This window comes from Pleurodeles waltl, chromosome 2_1 (assembly GCF_031143425.1).
Source record: "Pleurodeles waltl isolate 20211129_DDA chromosome 2_1, aPleWal1.hap1.20221129, whole genome shotgun sequence".
Taxonomy (NCBI): Eukaryota; Metazoa; Chordata; class Amphibia; order Caudata; family Salamandridae; genus Pleurodeles; species Pleurodeles waltl.
In genome coordinates, this window is record NC_090438.1 from 75,603,125 (window position 1) to 75,623,326 (window position 20,202).

The window sequence follows — 20,202 nt, forward strand, 5'->3', positions numbered from 1 at the left end:
CTCCAATAGATGAAAGATGCATTTATCCCCACGAAGGATTTCAGATCGTTTTTCAATATGCAATCGCAGAGTAAACACACTTTCTTTGCCTTCATCAAGCCCAGGAGTTAGGATCATTTTTCCTTTCCAGAAGTGGAGCTTTAACTAGGACACCTGTTCCGATTATATTTGTAAGTGCTTCCTGTTCAGGTTTAATTTCTGTGAAATGGGCATCATGACCAGAACGGAAGCTCACCTGCTTGTTTATCCAACAAAAGTCCTCAGTTTTGCACAAACTGTTTATCCAACTGGGGTACTTTCTTCTGGTTAGTTAGTAAGTGCTACATCATTGGATGAGTGGCCAGTGTTGGGGAGGAGGGCTGTGCGGACTCCTCCCCCAGGCTGATTTCAGCCCCGGGGACCTCATCCATTGGGACCTGACCATCTCTCCTGGGTGCCCCCCAGTGTGCAACGGGACCACAGTGGGGGCCCGAGTGCCCATCAATCCCAGCCAGCTCCCCGCCTCTTGTAGGAGCAGGCAGTGCTGTCACAGACAGGGAGCTGCTAAACATGTATGTCTGCAAGCAGGGAAACAGAGGAAACATCCGCTCCCAGAAAGCAAGAGCCGTTTGACAGCTCTCGCTTGCTGGGAGCTGAGTTGTGTCAAAGCTCCCACTAAGTCAGAGCAAACAGCTATGTCCCGGGGGTGGGCACCATGGGACATAGCAGGAGCTGGTTCTGGGGGACGGTGGTCCCCAGGGCCATTATTGGCTCCTTTAATGGGGGCCATGCAGCTCCCCTCCAACCTTAAACTTTGCTCTGGGGAGACGGTGATCCCCAGGACCAGGGGTCTGCAATAAGCCCTCTCCATTATCATATTTCAGCCCCGGTGAAGCGGCGGTCCCTGGTGCTGCAGGGGGGTTGCGTGGCCCCCACTTAATTGTACTTACTTGCCCGGGGAGATGGCAGCCCACATCAACTTGTTATTTAGCCCCTTGGAGGTGCGGTCCCCGGGGCTTTGGGGAAGGCCATACAGGCCTCTCCCATATAAAATAAAGATTTTGCCCCAGGGAGTTGGTGGTTCCTGGGGTGCAGAGGGGACCACCACACATTTTTTCTAATCACCCCAGGGAGGTGGTGGTCCCGGGGCTAATATAAGCCAAAGGAGGGGCCCCCAACCGCTTCACTCCTTTCTAAATGCACCCGGGTCCTGGCCCACCTAGGGGTCACATTTTTTAAAAAGGGTGGGAGACACCCCTTTTTAAAAAAAACAAATCTTGCAAAAATCCACAGATTTTTCCTAGATAAAAGAAAATGCTTTTTAGTCTTGGCAGTGTCTGGAAGGGACCCCTAGACCAAAGTTAGGTGCTCAGGGTGACCTTACTCTGGCCCTTTTCTTTTGTTTCATTTTTATTCTGGGACTCAGCTGAAGCTGAGTCCCATGATGGCTGTCAACACTTCCTTGTTGTAGTGTTGACAGCCAATCAAATATCAGCACGGAGATAGTTGACTCAGCAGAGGATCTACATCCATAGAAATCTATGTTTTTTGCCCTTTAATAACTCTAAAACCACTGAACGGATATACACCAAATTACAAAAAACGTGCTTTCTGGACCAAGACCTAGCTTTCTGCCACATTTGGTGTCATTCCGTTCAGCTGTTCAGGCTGTGGTCGTGTTCAAAATCTCTATTGGAAAGTGAATTGGGAAACATGTTTTGGGACCCCCTGCATCCCCTTTTTCTAAGCGCCCACTTGACAGAAACTTCTCAAGACTGCAGCTGGAGCCAATAGAGTATTTGTTTTAAAAAGTTTGTGAAGATTCATCAAGAGGTGCAAAAGTTATTGGCAAAACAAAAAACTGTCTTCCTCTGGAAACTAGGTCCTAATTATAACGGGAAACATCCTGAACAACTAGGTCTAAACCACTACTTGCCTGAACCACTACTGCTAAACAACTAAAAAGTCTCTACAACTAAGTACTGAACAACTACTGTCTAAACAACAATTGTGCCTGAATAACAATTGCCTGAACAATTAATTTTAAGGTAAGGTTTTCCTTTTGTTTTTTTATGGTTTATTAGTTGTTTAGAATATATATATATATATTAGTTGTTCAGGCAATTGTTATTCAGACACAATAGTTGTTCAGACAGTAGTTGTTCAGTACTTAGTTGTAGAGACTTTTTAGTTGTTTAGCAGTAGTGGTTTAGGCTATAGTTGTTTAGGACCTAGTTGTTCTGTCACATATTCAATTATAACTACCTACTTGCGACCGCCACACTGCAGACCACCACTGGCGACATACACACACACTATTACTTGAATAATATTTTACAGCGTCTACTGGGAGTGAAATAAGTCAAAAGCATTAAATGGATTAAAAGCTTTTTCCACACTGATAAAAGGTTTATTTGTAACTCTACTGTACCTGATGCCTGTCGAGTGCTATGGCAGTCAGGGTCAATGTGGAGACGTGAAGGGAACAATATTGCACAAAGCGGCTGACGTGACACATGGCTTTTCCGAACATCCAGGTACTATTCACAAAACGAACCTAGTGGGTTACAAATAAACTTTAGATTTTACATGTTCAAAAAGTGGCACATTATATATGTGTACCAATGAGACAGAGAAAGGAGAGGCCACTAGTAGATGTAAAATGATAGCTTTGCATTGCCTGTAATTGACATTCACATTCAATCAGAAAGAACAAATAATTGCATAGTACTTACTGGCACATTCTTTCAGCATGAAAAATGCATTTAACAAGATACACATTTTAACAACCTTAGAAGAACAAGCGGCTGAATGTAGCAGGTTAGTAATGCTGGGAAAGGGTTCCCATTAGCAAGTAAAAGGGACTATTTTATGAGGGTCAAACACGACATATTACAATTGCCAGGTCAGTGACACACATTGGCTTATGTCAGCTGTGGTAGTTCATATAGTAAATGCATTTTATTTTTTTATTTTAAAGTATGATGAAGCGAAACCCTCCTCATACTATCATGTCTGACGTATTGTACATCTCTCTAATACTCAAGCAATGATTACTTACAGTGTGCTAATGTTACCTATTTGTTTCTCTTCAATACGTCTTCTGTTGATTCTTCTAAATTAGTATTTTACTTCTGTTTTTGTACATCTTTCTGAATGTTTTTCACTGTGTGCTTCTCCAATTCATACAGCACCTTGAAAAGTGCCCAGAAACGAAGAAAAGTGGATTCTGCACAAATACCTCATGAGATTCATGGACCTTGCCCTTGTCTTGGTAAAGATGGTGTATATTGAGGGCATGAAAGCCTCCTAGAATCCCTGAGATGTGTCTGTGACTGGGGCATCTGCTGAGGTGGGCTAAGGCTGAGGTCAACACTCTTGCCACCTTGTAGAGACGATATGGAGAAGGACAGGCTGTTATGCAATGGAACACATTAGTGCTGGGACTGGTAGCTAGACCAGACGTCCTCCCCCCCCCTTGAAATATCACTCAAAGTCTCCAAATACAACTGATAAATTGAACTGAAGACAGGATTGTCATGAAACTCCTCACCATCTTAGTCTATTATTTATAAGCAGCTCTGAGCCTTGGTTTGAGTACATAGATCAGGGCTGAAGGATAATCCATATTTTCCCAGTCTTGGGGAAATGATTGGGATTAGATTTGCATTAAATACTGAGAAGTATAGGTGAGAGGTCAGCTCCGGCGCTGCTGACCCGTGAGCCTTCAAAATTACAGAGGTTATTGTGGAGCCGGTGCTGGGATGCTGGAGCGACCCAATCAGAGCCTGACCCCAGTGGAAGTTACTAGGGTGAAGGATGGAGTCCTGCTGATGCTCCCCCATCGAATGGAGAGCAGCACTTCCATGCTGGGACAAGCTGGGGCCAACCTCCTCTTAGCTGCTGGACACAAGGAGGCAGCTGAACTCTTCTGGATCTGGGGCCTTGTCTGTAGTGCTACCAGGGGCAACGTAGGCAGGCACTAGAGAGGTGGCACCGGTTAGCTGCTTGTAATGCCACCCCAGCAAGTTGGCCAATCCTCAACAAGTCAGAGCAGGGTCACCTGAACAATGGAAAGAGATGAAGCTTTCAAACTACCCCCCACCTCTCAGCCTTGGATAGACCAGTTAAAAAAATCAGCCGGGTGCCACCGGCGGTCACACCGCACCTGCAGGCACAGCCACAGTTGAGGGGCTAGGCACAATCCGGCAGGCCATACAGTCCTCTCAGAGCACCCTGGAGGCTAAGATCGGGGAAGTGCAAGAAGACGGCCTCCTGCGACAAGATCTCCGGAAGGCAGTGGGTCGCATTACAGAAGTGGAGGGGAGGGTGTCCACCATAGAAGATGATGTCTCGGATCTCAAGGCCAGGGTGGCCCAGCTGCAGACCTAGATGGGTGACCTCTATCGGTGAGCAGAAGATGCAGAGAATAGGTCGAGGCACAACAACCTGCAATTTGCGGGGTTTCCGGAAGGAGTTGAAAATACACACCCTGCTAAATTCTTGGAACAGTGGCTCAGGTCATGGATGCCTGCAGAATAGTTGTCCCAGTGGTTTGTGATCAAACATGCGCACAGGGGGCAAGAGGCTTCCCCAAATAGTGCACTTCCTTAACTTCAAAGACTGGGATCACATCCTTAGAGAAGTGCAAACGTAATCCAATCTTTGTTATCAGAATGATAAAGTGCTTATCTTCCCAGACTATACACACGAGGTCCAAGGTAAGCGTCGCCCCTATGAGACAGTCAAAAACTCAGAGCACTAAATAGGTCCTACATGCATATGTTCCCTGTGCAGCTTAAAGTGCTCATGGATGGCAAATCCTTCTTCTTTGACACCCCAGAGTCTGCCTGGGAGTGGCATACCGAGATGCCCTGGTTCCGCAGAGTGACCCCTCCCCCCGGAGGGATCGGCGCCTGACAGGGACCCCTCCCCAGGATCGTTGCCGCAAGAGAGGCTGGACCGAGTCGTGCAAAAGGAAGCACTGTAGCGCCTCCTCATCCCCAATCCTCGACACAATACAGCCTTCAGCATCTCAGAAACTGGACTCGTCTGCACATGATCTGCGCGATCTTTCCCTGGTGGCCCTGTGAAGGAGAGGCTAAGCCAGACCCCTCAAATCTCGTAGTTGGGGGGAACTGCCAACCAATGAAACTTTACATACTAGAGCCTTGAGGACCGTTGACTGACCACCTGAGGGGAGGCAGACACTTTATTGCATGAATCCGATCTAGAGGAGGGGTCCACCACTTCATTCCCATTGCAGATTGTTGGGGAGTTGGGGTATAAGGTTCAGGGTGACAGATGCTTCAACGGGGAAATATGGGGTGGGGGGAATGAGATGGTTGGTTGATACAAATTTTATTCATGTTTATATCCCTGTGTATTCTAACAGTTGTAGTGAATTCTACACAGTACTTTAATTGACATTGTTCAGAAGAAAAATTATCTCAATTGAAAAACACATTTTACATTTTGTATGTGAACATAAAGAAACATATACAGTTAAGGGTTGTTCCATGCATGGAATTGTTATATGTTGACAATGCCAAGTGTCCTAGAGGTTGGTGTTGCTAAGGGTCCTCCTGATCCAGCAGCTCTAGAGAGAATAACAACGCTCAAGGGTTACTAAGTGTATTCTAAAACACTTTTTTTTACAGATAGTCACCCACCTGGTCCTGAGGCCCCTGGTGTCGGGCACACACAAGGGCTAAAGCTTGCTGGTGGCGCACACAAAGGCCAAAGCTTGCTGATGGCTCATACCAATGACTCCCGCTGCCCTCCGGGACACCCTTATACCATAATTTTATGGAAAATGAACGGCTTGCTGGATAAGATTAAGCTCTCACGGTCCTTGGCAGTGTACCTCATTCCTCTCCCTCCATATTGATGCTGAAGGAGACACACTTGCTGGGCTCCCAGTGTAACATTCTTGCGTGTTACTGTTTTGACAGAGTGTACCGTGCTGGGTTCAGTAGGGATGCCAGGGGGATAGCAATACTACTCCACAGAATGTTTCCCTTGACAGAGATCACAACGAGGTCTGACCCTAAAGTTTGATTCATTGCCTTGACAGGGGTACGAGAAGGTCAAACGCTTAATAGTCTATGTATATACGCTCCCCAGTTGCATTGGAGGAGTTCCTAGTCACCTTCCAGGACGAGATGGTACATTTTCCATCCGGTTTCACCCTGGTAGGCGGAGACTTCAACTCCGTTCTCAACCCCTAAGCCGATTCCACTGCTCCCCCGGCCGTGAGATGTAGCAGAGCCAATCTGCTGAGTTACTGGGCTAACCGAATCCTGCCCTATGAGCCTTTTGGGACTACCTTAGGGGAGACTTAAAAGTAATAAAAGGAAGGTTTAGGCCTGGAAAAGGGTTTTTTTTTCAAGCTCGAAATGGCAGTTTAAAACCGCACCACAGGCTGCAGTGCCAGGCCTGAGGCATGTTTTACAAGGATACTTTAGTGGGTGACACAATGAGTGCTGCAGGCTCACCAGCAGTATTTAATTTGCAGGCTCTGAATACATCTAGTACAATTGACTAGGGACTTACTAGTACATTATAGGCCCTGGACACACCTGGTACCATTGACTAGGGATTTACAAGTAATTCAATTGTGCCATTCATGTGTAAGCTTTTATCACTGTTCAGCATCGAAAACGTCCATAGAGTCTTAATGCCAGCAAAGATGGGTTCAGTAACAGAAGGCAAAAATCTAGGTGGGACCCTTCAAAAAGGGCAGGGTCCAACAGTAACCATGGATTGCGGCCTACTCCCCAAGCCTGAAAAGGTCCACCAGGGCTGTATTATTTTTAAAGGGGTGTGGGGCATGTGATGCCCCTTCGAGACCTACTACAGGCCCTGGGGACTGCATCTCAATTTTTTTATTGAGCTTTAATACATCTTTTTATAGTAATCACTTTTAATAAACAGTGACTGTGTGAATTATTAAAATATACATTTAGTTGTAATTATTGATCATATTTTAACAGAGACAATCCATTTGCTTAATATATGTTGATATCCTTATTTCTTCATAAATCCAATAGACCAGGCACTGCAACCAACCCTACACTGCACACGTCCAAAGACTGTTACACATGGAAATAAAATATTACTTTACCTAACAAAACTCTAGAAAATCACTGAAAAAAACAAAGTCACATTATAGTTGCGTATGATAATAGTATCTTACTTTACATCAACAGAAACATAGAAATTCACTGAAAAAAACAAAGGCTAAAGTAACACTATAGTTAGGTGAAAATTTCAGTGACAATGTAATGCTATAAAAAAGACTGAAACTCACCAGTTATAGTTATTGCAAGTAACTATAATTCGTGCCCTGAGGGAACTATAACACAAGTCTACTAATTACCTCTTATATTACATCACTCATGGCATGTTCTATGACATCACTGACCATGTCACAGCAACATCTGAAATTACATAATTGATGACAACTCTGTGCATGGTGGGGGCACGAGTTATAGTTACTTTTGGGCAGAAGTTACAATTACTTAAGATGACTCCTACAACTGCTGAAGTTCCGTGTTTTTCAGAGTAAAACATGTTGTCACTGAAAAATTCACCTAACTATAACATTACTGTTATCGGGTTACTGGTTGACAGTGTCAAAACCTACTTAAGCAGGATCCAGAAATCTCAAATTAGCCTGTGCTTAACCCTCTGGTAGCTTGGCACAAAGGCAGTTAGACTTAACTTAGAGGCAATGTGTGAAGTATTTGTGCAGTGCTTGAAATTGTAATAAAAAAATACAACACAAGAAAAGTCCCACACCAATTTAGAAAAATAGAGTGAAATTTAATAAAATACTTGAACCAAAACAACAAAAATCCAATCAGTGGAACCGGACATATTCAGTTTTAAAGATTTAAGTTAAGTAAAAAGAGTGCCTAGAAACACAAAGCGCCAGCAGTAGCTAGCTAGTCACACTGAGCAGGGACAAAGTCACAGTTTCAGGCCAAATGAAATGGAACATGGTCGGATATCGGGACAAGCTAAGTCCACTGAACAAGAGTATCCTAAATTCTGGTTGTGGAGTGTTGCAAGATCCAGCATCGAGGATGTGTCGTGCAGTGGCAGTTCTGAGGAGATGTGAGGCTGCGTTGTGAGGTCTTGCGTCATCACTGAGGATGCTGTCAATGGGGGCTTGCGATTGGAAGTCCTGCATCAAAGATGTGTTGCACTCCCGCTGCTCCGAAGAAGCTGAGGAGCTGCAATGCGGAATCCTGCATCATCGTTGAGGATGCTTTCGACAAGGGGCTTGTGGTGTGGAGATCTGCGTCAAGGATGCACTGCGCATTGGCAGTTCTGAGGAGTCTGCAGGCTGCAATATATAACCCTGCATCAGGGATGCATTGTGCAGCTTCAGTTCTGAAGCGGATCTGCAAGGAAATGCAGAGCTCTGCATCGGTGGTGCCCATAGGACCACAGATACATTGGAATGATACCTTCAGGCCCACTTACAAGGTTCCAGGAATGGGGTGTCACCACCTGGGGGGCAAGACTCACAGCAGACAGAGTGCTGGTGCTGGTTCAAGGTGATTGGAGCCTTTTTTGTCCCAGGGGCTTCTGATCAGAAGGCTAGTCACTGGGTTCAAGATGCAGGTCCCATCCTCCTCACTCAGGCAGCTGGGCAACAGAGTTGCAGTCCTTATGGCAGAGCAGCACAGCAGTCCTTCTGGGTCTGACAGTTAGGTCTGAGTGTCCAATATCTATATCTGTACTCAGGTTTAAGGAAGGAGAAGGTTCTGGATTTTAACACCCCTAGAGGTGTTTGGAATTTCCTGCCTCCCTGCTCGGGCCCCAGCTTGTCTGGGGTTATAAAACACTAGAGTCAAACCCTTTGTGAGTGTCTCAAAGAAGAGCCTTTATGATATGCAAGTGTGATAGGTGACAGCTCTTCCCCTTCATCAAATCAGTCCTGCTATTACCTACTGCCCTTTGCTTCACTGTGTAGGAACAATACACAAAGACCAACTACCAAATGCATCTATTGATTTGACCATGATACAGGCTGCAAGAGCCAGGCTATTTGGTTATTTGATTCTAAAAGAAGGTCACTGGTCAAAGGGTTCGACACATCTGAGGAAGATAATGAGGATGATAAGCTTTTGAAGCACATATCCTTAAGGCTAACATTCAGGTGTGAATTTCTAGTCACTTCCCTGGTGTGTGTTTAGGGCTATTAGGATGGGAGTCCTGCTTTCGAACACTGCTCCCTGAAGGAAGAGCACAACAAAGAGTTGCTACTTCAAAGTGTGCAATCCTGGAAACTTAAACTTCAAAGCCGAGACACTAAATCTCAAGTGCATCTGGAAATGGATTATAAAAAGGGGATACTGAGACCCTCAAGTCATCAAACGGAAGCTGTGCATCAGCGTAGAGGAGCCCAGCATAACAGCTGCCTGTTGTGACCAGGAATGGGGACTCTGGGTGTGCTAGTGTCCCATGCTGACAGCACACAGGAGGATGAAGAACACTCACCTGGAGATTGTAGCACCAGTCTCGGCCTGACCAAAGACCAGTAAAGGAGATTGACAGGAGGGAGAGAGGTCTAGTGGGGATCCTATTTTGTGGATCACGGAACAGGAGTGTGAGATTCTGCACTGATCAGGTTGGCAGCAACCCCCATGCCAGGATGGGGCCTTGGTGAAGAATAAAGGTAACTTTCTAAGGTGATACGCTTTGGAAGATGGAGGACTGTTGCCTGATAAAGCGCAGTGACCTGCAGGGGTCCATCATCCTGTTTCTGCCGCCCAGATTTCCTGTATTCTAGGGGAGAGCCATGATGAAGAGAAAGAACCATCACTCTCTTTGCGTCTGCAGTGACCCTACATAAATGTTAGGAGTAAGAAACTGTGAAGGAGGAAGCAGATCATTGGTTGAAATGGAGAAGATGCAAATGGCTGTGACCCTTGGAGAGGTACAGCAACTATTTCAGCTCCCTATCAGATACCTGCCACCAGACTCCAGTAGAGACTTACTGCATTAGAAGAGCAGGAAGGACAGAGGCCATACTGACTACTGCTTTCTGCTATGTGAACACCACCCACTGGCCCAAGTGTGCCGAGGGACATTGAATCACCACTCTGCAAGAGAGGGCAGGACTGACAAATGGGCTGCAGAGCCCTGGGAGAACCTGTGCTGAATTAACAAGCTCCATCGTAGGGATTCAGATATCTTGCCAAAGAGCCCCATACAACTTCTGAAACTCAAACACATTAGCAGACCTAGCTTGAATGCTACCATATATGAATGAGGACTAACCATCAGCCATAAATGGGGAAGTGTGACTGGAAAGCTGACTCCATTAACCCTAGTGGGCTTGCCTCAAGAAGGCTGTGTATATTATTGCAGTGTGTTGTATTGTGCTTTGTGTTAGTAGATCAATACTTCTTTTTATATAAATGCAAGTACTTAACTGGACAATCAGTTATTGTGGTTGCTGGATGTGTTTTGAGTTGTGAGTCTGTGCTTACTTTACACCTACCTCCTCGTTGAGAATCCTACTACTGGAATTGCGCTACCACTGACAGTTAGGTGCGGAAGAGGTACTTGGCCCAGTTGTCGGAGCCCAGGGCAGGCCGGGCTCCAGGTCATCAGCAATGAAACCGACTTAGCCATCACTGTTGGATCCCAGTAATAAAGTAAGATATTATCATACCTAACTAGAATACTACTTTCAACGTTGGTTTTCATTGCATTTCCGGGTTGTTTTCAATATAAAATAACATTTTACTGCCTACCCCCAATCCCTCATAGGTGGTCACCCACGTCGTCTAAGGTCAACACACCACAGACACCAATACCCACGTTGTTACAAATAATGGTTCCCATTGGACTCTTGCAGGAGACAGAGTGGGTTCCTGTGCTCCAGCAGGACTCTCACAAGAGTAAGTGGCTAATGCAAGCTCCTGTGGATTTTGGCAGGAACCCAAAAATGTCAATTGTTTGTATTTTGACCCAGGTGTCCTTCTGGTACCCTCCCACAATGGCTAGGGGATTAGGGTACGCCAACCCTGCCCCGTTATACGTCTTCCTTTTACTTCCAGGACACAGGACCGAATCCCCATGTGCTGTAATGAGGCCACAACATTTCATTTTGCAGCCAGCCAATCAGCGCATGAGATCCTTCAGGACTTGCAGAAACCTGTTGCTCCCACAGGAGCAGGGCGCTGACAGGAAAAAAAGCCCCCCTAAGTCGATCAGATGGCTCTATTATTTGAAGTTGCATGCCTGCCGGTTCCCTGCGTGACTCCCGCATAACCAACCATCCAAATTTCTTACAATTTTGAAACTTAATTTCTCAACAATGACTAGACACACCAACACCAAATCAAAAAAATCACAAATATGGGGTAAAGATCTAGCTTTCAGCCAAATGTGGTATAATTCAGTTCAGCAGTAATGGTTGTAGCATTTTTAAAAACCTTGTGAAGATTTGTCAGGCGGCACCAAAGTTATTAGCAGGGAACTACATCCTAACTATAACTACACAGGGGTGCCATTTGCAGAATCTCAACAAAACTTTCCAAATAAGTGCTTTTTTTCACTAGTTTGTGAATGTAACATTTTGTGGTGATCTGTCAAGCGGTGGCTGAAACAAAGGGGGCTAAGGGGTTCTCTAAATGGGTTTTCCCCATTCATTTTTCCATAGGAACTTTAGACACCGCTCCAGTCCAGACCGCTAAATGGATGTACATAAATTTGTGAGAAAGCTAGATCTTGGGCCACAAAGAGTGCTTTTTGTGTTTTTGTCTCAATCCGTTGAGTAGTTGTGGAGAAGTTAAAGTTAGAAAAAGTGTATATATATCACACCAAGGAGGATCCACAGATCTGATGCTGAGATATGATTGGCTGCTACCACATCAACCACGAAGTGGTGGCAGCCATGTTGGTACTCAGAACCTAGTCCAGAGTCCTAAGATAATAGCAAAAAAGACATAGGGGCCTGGGTACGGATATCCTGGCACACTAGGCCTGCTGATGGGGTGGCAGAGAGACCATGTCTGAGGCCAAAACTGCTTTTTTTAAAGCGATGCTGGGAATTTGTGAAGGATCTGCAAATCCACTGTAAAATTAACCCCTTCGCTGCCAGACCCTTTCCCCCTCCTGTGCCGAGCCTTTTTTTGGCTATTTGGGGCAGTTCGCACTTAGGCCCTCATAACTTTTTGTTCACATAAGCTACCCACGCCAAACTTGCGCCTTTTTTTTCAACATCCTAGGGATTCTAGAGGTACCCAGACTTAGTGGGTTCCCTTGAAGGAGGCCAAGAAATTAGCCAAAATACAGTGAAAATTTCGTTTTTTTCAAACAAAAGGGAAAAAGTGGCTGCAGAAGAAGGCTTGTGGTTTTTTCCCTGAAAATGGCATCAACAAAGTGTTTGCGGTGCTACAATCACCAGCTTCCCAGCTTTCAGGAACAGGCAGACTTGAATAAGAAAACCCAATTTTTCAACACAAATTTGGCATTTTACTGGGACATATCCCATTTTTACAATTTTTTGTGCTTTCAGCCTCCTTCCAGTCAGTGACAAAAATGGGCATGAAACAAATGCTGGATCCCAGATACCTAAACATTTCTGAAAACTAGACAAAATTCTGAATTCATCAAGGGGTCATTTGTGTAGATGCTACAAGGGTTTCCTACAGAAAATAACAACTGAAAAAGAAAAATATTGAAATTGAGGTAAAAAAAAACATAAATTTTCTTTACGTTTTACTCTGTAACTTTTTCCAGCAATGTCAGATTTTTGAAAGCAATGTACCATTACGTCTGCTGGGCTCCTCTGGTTCGGGGGATATATAGAGCTTACAGGTTCGTCAAGAACCCTAGGTACCCAGAGCCAATAAATGAGCTGCACCCTGCAGTGCATTTTCATTCTATACCGTGTATACAGCAATTCATTTGCTGAAATATAAAGAGTGAAAAATAGCTATCTAGAAACCCTTTGTATTTCCAAAAAGGCCACAAGATAAGGTGTTGAGGAGCAGTGGTTATTTGCACATCTCTGAATTCCGGGGTGACCATACTAGCATGTGAATTACAGGGCATTTATTAAATAGATGTCTTTTTTACACACTCTTATATTCGGAAGGAAAAAAATGTAGAGAAAGACAAGGGGCAATAACACTTGTTTTGCTAATCTATGTTCCCCCAAGTCTCCCAATAAAAATTATACCTCACTTGTGTGGGTAGGCCTAGCGCCTGCGACAGGAAATGCCCCAAAACGCAACGTGGACACATCACATTTTTTTAAAGAAAACAGAGGTGTTTTTTGCAAAGTGCCTACCTGTAGATTTTGGCCTGTAGCTCAGCCGGCACCTAGGCCTACCAAACCTGTACAATTTTGAAAACTAGAGACCTAGGGGAATCCAAGATGGGGTGACTTGTGGGGCTCTGACCAGGTTCTGTTACCCAGAATCCTTTGCAAACCTCAAAATTTGGCTAAAAAAACACATTTTCCTCACATTTCGGTGCCAGAAAGTTCTGGAATCTGAGAGGAGCCACAAATTTCCTTCCACCCAGCGTTCCCAAGTCTCCTGATAAAAATGATACCTCACTTGTGTGGTTAGGCCTAGCGCCCGCGACAGGAAATGCCCCAAAACACAACGTGGACACATCACATTTTTATAAATAAAACAGAGGTGTTTTTTGTAAAGTGCCTACCTGTAGATTTTGACCTCTAGCTCAGCCGACACCTAGGGAAACCTACCAAACCTGTGCATTTTTGATAACTAGAGACCTAGGAGAATCCAAGATGGGGTGACTTGTGGGGCTCCGACCAGGTTCTGTTACCCAGAATCCTTAGCAAACCTCAAAATGTGGCTAAAAAAAACACATTTTCCTCACATTTCGGTGACAGAAAGTTCTGGAATCTGAGAGGAGCCACAAATTTCCTTCCTCCCAGCGTTCCCTCAAGTCTCCCGATAAAAATGATACCTCACTTGTGTGGGTAGGCCTAGCGCCCGCGACAGGAAATGGCCCAAAACACAAAGTGGACACATCAAATTTTTTCATAGAAAACAGTGCTTACCTGTGGATTTTGGCCTCTAGCTCAGCCGGCCCCAGGGGGGGCAGAAATGGCCTAAAATAATTTTTTCCTCTACCCCCCAACCCCCCCCCCGGGAGCGACCCTAGCCTAAGCAGTCACTCCCCCTGCTTGACATTAGTGCCAAAACTAAAATCCCCAGTGCATAGTGGTTTCTGCCCCCTTGGGGGCAGATTGACCTAAAATCGGCCAATCTGCCCCCAAGGGGGGCAGAAATGGTCTAAATACAATTTGCCCCCCAGGGGAGCGACCCTTGCCTACGGGGTCGCTCCCCCTGCGTGACATTGCCGCCAAAAAAAAAATCCCCGGTGCCTAGTGGTTTCTGACCCCTTGGGGGAAGATTGACCTAAAATCAGCCAATGGGCAGAAATGGTCTAAATACAATTTGACCCCCAGGGGAGCGACCCTTGCCTAATAGGTCGCTACCCATCTCTAAAAAAACAAACAAACAAAAAAAAAAACACCAACATTTTTTTTTGCCCTGGCGCCTAGAGGTGTCTGCCCCCCCTGGGGGCAGATCGGCCTAATAACAAATGGCCTAAAATAAATTTGCCCCCCCCACACCCCCCTGGGGAGCGACCATTGCCTACGGGGTCGCTCCCCCTGCGTGACATTGGAGCCAAAAAAAAAATCCCCAGTGCCTAGTGGTTTCTGCCCCCTTTGGGGCAGATTGACCTAAAATCGGCCAATCTGCCCCAAGGGGGGCAAAAATGGTCTAAATCCAATTTGCCCCCCAGGGGAGCGACCCTTGCCTAATGGGTTGCTCCCCACCTCTAAAAAAACAAACAAACAAAAAAAAACACAAAAAAAAATTGCCATGCTGCCTAGAGGTTTCTGCCCCCCCGGGGGGCAGATTGGCCTAATAACAATAGGCTGACCTGCCCCCGGGGGGGCAGAAATGGGCTAAAATAAATTTGCCTCCAACCTCCCCCCGGGAGAGCGACCCTTGCCTACGGGATCGCTCCTCCTGCGTGACATTGGCGCAAAAAAAATTCCCCGGTGCCTAGTGGTTTCTGCCCCCATTGACCTAAAATCGGCCAATCTGCACCCAAGGGGGGCAGAAATGGTCTAAATACAATTTGCCCCCAGGGGAGCGACCCTTGCCTATTGGGTCGCTCCCCATCTCTAAAAAAACAAACAAACAAAAAAAACAACAAAAAAAACAAATTGCCGTGGCGCCTAGAGGTTGGGGGCAGATCGGCCTAAGAACAATAGGCCGATCTGCCCCCAGGGGGGGCAGAAATGGCCTAAAATAAATTTGCCCCCATGGGAGCGACCCTTGCCTAAAGGGTCGCTTCCCCTGCGTGACATTGCCGCCAAAAAAAAAATCCCCGGTGCCTCGTGGTTTCTGCTTGGTGTAGCAAAAATTGGCCGATCTGCCCCCAAAGGGTGCAGAAATGGCCTAAATACAATTTTCCCCTCCAGGGGAGCGACCATTGTCCAAGGTGTCGCTCCATATCAGTAAAACAAAAAAATCCCCGGTGCCTAGTGGTTTCTGCCCCCTTGGGGGCAGATCGGCCTAATCAAAATAGGCCAATCTGCCCCCAAGGGGGGCAGAAATGGCCTAAATATAATTTGCCCCCTAGGGGAGCGACCCTTGCCTAAGGGGTCGCTCCCCACCTAAAAAAGAACCAAAACAATACAAAAAAAAAATGATCCCTGGTGCCTAGAGGTTTCTGTCCCCCCCTCCCCCCGGGGGAAGATCAGCCTAATAATAGGCCGATCTGCCCCCGGGGGGGGCAGAAAAGGCCTTCCCAAAAAAATGCCCCCCCTGGGAGCGACCCTTGCCCATGTGCTGCAGTCCAGGTGTGACATTTACCTTCGCATGCCAGTGTTTATTTTGCTGCACCATATACCATGATCTTACTGAAAATGTGGATATGCCACTTAGACATTTGCCACTTTCATTATGCTTCAGGAGTCAGGGAACACACAATGGGGACTGGACAGCAGTGCAGTGTTACCAAACTAGCAGCATCAGCACACAACACATGGGAATGACCACACAAAAAAAAAAATTCTCCCATCAGTATTATGCTAAAATATACAGCACCCGGCCATGTATGCTCTCTATACAGCAATAATTATCGCCATTCTTCCAGGACCAACTTAGATGCCAACAATATACAAGGAAATTACCAACATTGTCCCATGATAGACATTAAACAAGAGTACTGCGCATTTGTGCAATAGCAAAAAATCACCCCCATAATGGCTGAGACTCCATTATGCAAATATGCAAAATATGCAGGTATTCCCACTGTTCTAGCGGGACCAATATACAGTCTTTCAATAAATCAGGATGTATTACAATTGATCAGTATTTAGTTTTATTTTTCTTTCTTATATAGTGAACTACCACACTTGGGCATTTGTTTTTTGCAGATTTCTTTATTAACGTTCACAAAGGACTAATATTACGCAGTTAACAGTATAGCATTCATATATATATATGTCAGACAATATGTCAGTTTCCTGATATAAACTGTCAATTCATCAGTGCGCACTAAGTTATATAGATGTAGCACGTATATAGTTAGAGTAATCAATTATATTTGTTCCTTTAAAGAAAGAAATGCATTCATTTTTATAATCGGTCTGCAAAGGGGGCTCTTTTGTGCTGTGTGATGTGGGAATTGTGTTTTGTATTCAAAAGGAGACTACGCCTATATAAAGGACAAGACTAGAGAGAGAGGGAGAGGGAAGAGTTTAATAACGTTAAAAGGTCCAGTTTATGAGACTTCCACAACTTCCTGAGGGCAACTCCAAGTTTGAGGAACTCACAGAAGCTCAAATTAGTAAAACTGTGTTCTTTTGTATTTCTGAAAATATCTTGGGGTTTCTTCGGAGCCTAGGTGCCAGATTTATTAAAGGATTGTGTTGTCCTTGCGTTTCACAGGATGTTGCATGGGTAAATTAACGCTTATGTCAAATTTAGCCAGCCGCACAAGGCCATCTTTCTTTCTTGGCCATGCATTGCTTAGTATATCTGGAGAAAGGGAAGGCAGTGCAAGCCACTAGCTTGTGTTACTCTGCACCTGTAAGGCATTACATGGGTGGAGCATGGCTGTTCCCACAAACCTTCCCAGGCTTTGTGGTGCATTCTCAGATTTACCAAGGCAATGGTAATGCATTCCGCAGCTCACTTAGAAAGAGTAAAATGCAATCCTGCCTGTACCATGGTGTAAGGCTGCATGCTTTGGCACTGGGCAGCACATAATGCACCAGTCCAGTAAGAGTAAACATGGCACATCCTTGCCCGCTTCATTTAATGCAGCTCAGCGAGTTGTCTTGCCACCTTGTGCTGTATCAAAAAATGGTAACTCAGCCCCCCAGATTCTTAGGAATCCCTGCCAATTCACATAACGGTATGAGTGGCATTGTATAAAACGGTGGCTCTTCAGCGGTTCCTATGCACCCTACAAAACCACCCATTTGTTATCCTGCTGCAAACATAAATTCATTCTAATTTCATACAACTCCAATTGCTGTTGAGAAGTAAATCGTTGTGGTCCCATACTACCTACTGGATGCACTATCCAGATCTGCATCATGGCACACCTGGTGTAAACTGGAACAGTGTACTACATTACAATGAATGTGACATTCCCTGAGTCAGTATAAACTCTCTAATCTGCTGGGGACAGGGCACTAGTGAAAGGTGGGCGTGTTGTTTGCAGCCACCTGTCCACGTTTAACTGTGCAGACGGCATCCAAGCCCGAGTTTTAGAGGGTAAAAAGACCCCCCCCAGGGATATTCGTGATGGGAGACCACTTCTGCCTACATGGAGGATGCCTGGAAGATCACGAGGGCTCCATCCCTGTACTCCCCTTTCAAGGGGCTCTCACGGGCGAGTACTGACCTTACACCCCCTGTACGTGGCCTTTGGGAATGCTCCTCCTGATTGTCTCTTTAGCTTTGTGTCCATGTGTGTGATACAACACGGGCACAAAGACAGAATGCACCGCAACCTGTACAAATGAGACACACGCTTGATATTTTGACAGTAAACTTTGTGTTGGCACAACCGGCAGAATAGACTACGTAATTGGCTGTATACCCTTATGTAACACCAAAGTGACCCAGTGCGAAAAAAGCAGGCTTACCGGCCCAGTGTGTCTCTGGGGCACTTTCTGTAACGCCCCCAGCAAAGCTGCTTGTAAAACCAGGGCGTCCTTTGCCACACAGTACAAATGTTCATCTCTGCTTTGGGACAAAACAGATCATCGTGCCCAAGTCATAAAGCAGCATTTAAGTACGTGCTGTGTTTATCTCTTCTCACTGGTTGCACTATTAATTGCCTCATTTAATCCCAAAATGTGGGTCATAGTTATTTCTCTAAATTTGTTAAGTCATTTTAGTTTACTATTGATTCGCCATGCACCAATAATTGCAATGAATGATTTATAACAGAGCCCATGATGAGACCGCCAGCCCACAAATTTACATATATTACATATGTTACTGATTGATGCTATTATGTTCAGGTAACTGGGTATCAAAGGGACCTCCTGTGCCATGCATCAGAGGTTCATTTATAACAAATCTCTTTTGTTCTCAGATTGTTGCATAATGTATTGAGACATCATGATCTTACACTTTGGCAATGCAGTTGTTTAGGGACATGTTAGCTGCTCAGCAGAGCTCTTCTTGAAATGAGAGCATCACTGATGCGTCGGCTCTGTACAAACAGATTATGCACTGTGTGAGTCCCATCGCATGTATAATAAACAGGTGGGGATTTACCTGGCACTACACTGTAGCCAGGCACAATAGGCTCTTTCAATTGGACTTAAATTGAGTGTTTACTTCTATCTTGCCACATTTAAGCATCTGGGGGCTATCCATCTTGCTACTTTAATTTCTATTCCATGGAGAATAATTACAATGCAGATTGGATTACGTGTTTTGGGTAAATTAGAAAAGTTAGAACAGTTTCCTAAACAGCAAGTCAGGGTTGAACAACCAGAATTCATGAGGTACACCAAACACGGGCTGGCCCAGAAAAACGAAACAATCAGGAAAAAGAAGAGCACATGCCGAACTGTACAGTTTGGGGGAAGACAATTCATGTGAAGGGCCTTGTCCCTACCCATACGGACATGATATGTAACCCATCCTGGATCTGGAAAAATAAAACATCTGGATTTTGTTGTGGACTGTGAGTTACTAATTGAACTACTCCACTAGTCAAGTCACAGGTGCAAAAGTTAAGGCAGTGGGAAACCCTTTTTTAATGCTCATCTAACATTTGAGCCTCAAGCTACTTTGGTGGTTGCGCAACATTAAAAGTTTAGGGCCTGATTTAGGTCTTGGAGGTAATGGTCCAGCCATAGGGTTCCCATAAGAAATCCTGTCTACCACCTTGGTGGGCCATCTGCCCGATTTAGATGTTGTGGGTCCCATAGGCGATAGACTGCCCGAGTCCTGCTGACTCCGCCACAAAACTCCTGCATCAACAGCAGCATTGGAAATAGTGGCTGTTGGCGGGACTCCAGCACATCTTCCCACCGAGGAGATTATGAAGGGCCTTGCTGCCAAGGCACCTGTGGGGGTATTACCTCCGTACCTCAGTTGGGGTATTGGAAGGGAAATCTGGGCTACTACAGACAAATACATGTCACATTGATATTTAAAAAAAATACTTGTGGCATTCATATGTCTGTGGAACATCTGTGTCAGTAATTGATGGGGACATACTGGTAAATGACACAAATAGGTCAGATGCACAACTGTTATTTTGGTGTAAGAATTCAATACCAAATGAATGCTGGCGCCAAAATAATGATCACACTTGTTTGCTACGTCCATGTGTGCACATTGCAATAGGACCTGTATGTTGGACCTGGCTTTTTGACAGGGACATCCCCAAACTTTTTGCCTCCTTCCTCCTATTTTTTCTGACCTGCTGTTGTTGGCTTTTGACCTCTGAGCACTTTACCACTGCTAACCAGTGCTAAAGTGCATATGCTCTCTGTGTAAATTGTACTATTGATTGGTTTATCCATGATTGACTATTTAATCTACCTGTAAGTCCCTATTAGAGTGCACTACATGTGCCTAGGGCCTGTAGATTAAATGCTACTAGTGGGCCTGCAGCACTGGTTGTGCCACCCACCTCAGTAGCCCCTTAACCTTGTCT

General features: G+C 45.3%; 1 protein-coding gene across 1 annotated transcript in view; it reads right to left on the bottom strand.

Annotated features, from left to right (window-relative positions):
* The window catches only part of LOC138261357 (G-protein coupled receptor 83-like), a 769,995-nt gene that overhangs the window by 307,617 nt on the left and 442,176 nt on the right, over nucleotides 1-20,202 (bottom strand). The window contains exon 3 of the mRNA XM_069210228.1: nucleotides 2,411-2,536. Within this exon, the coding sequence (XP_069066329.1) occupies nucleotides 2,411-2,536 (126 nt within the window). The remainder of the gene's footprint in view (nucleotides 1-2,410; nucleotides 2,537-20,202) is intronic.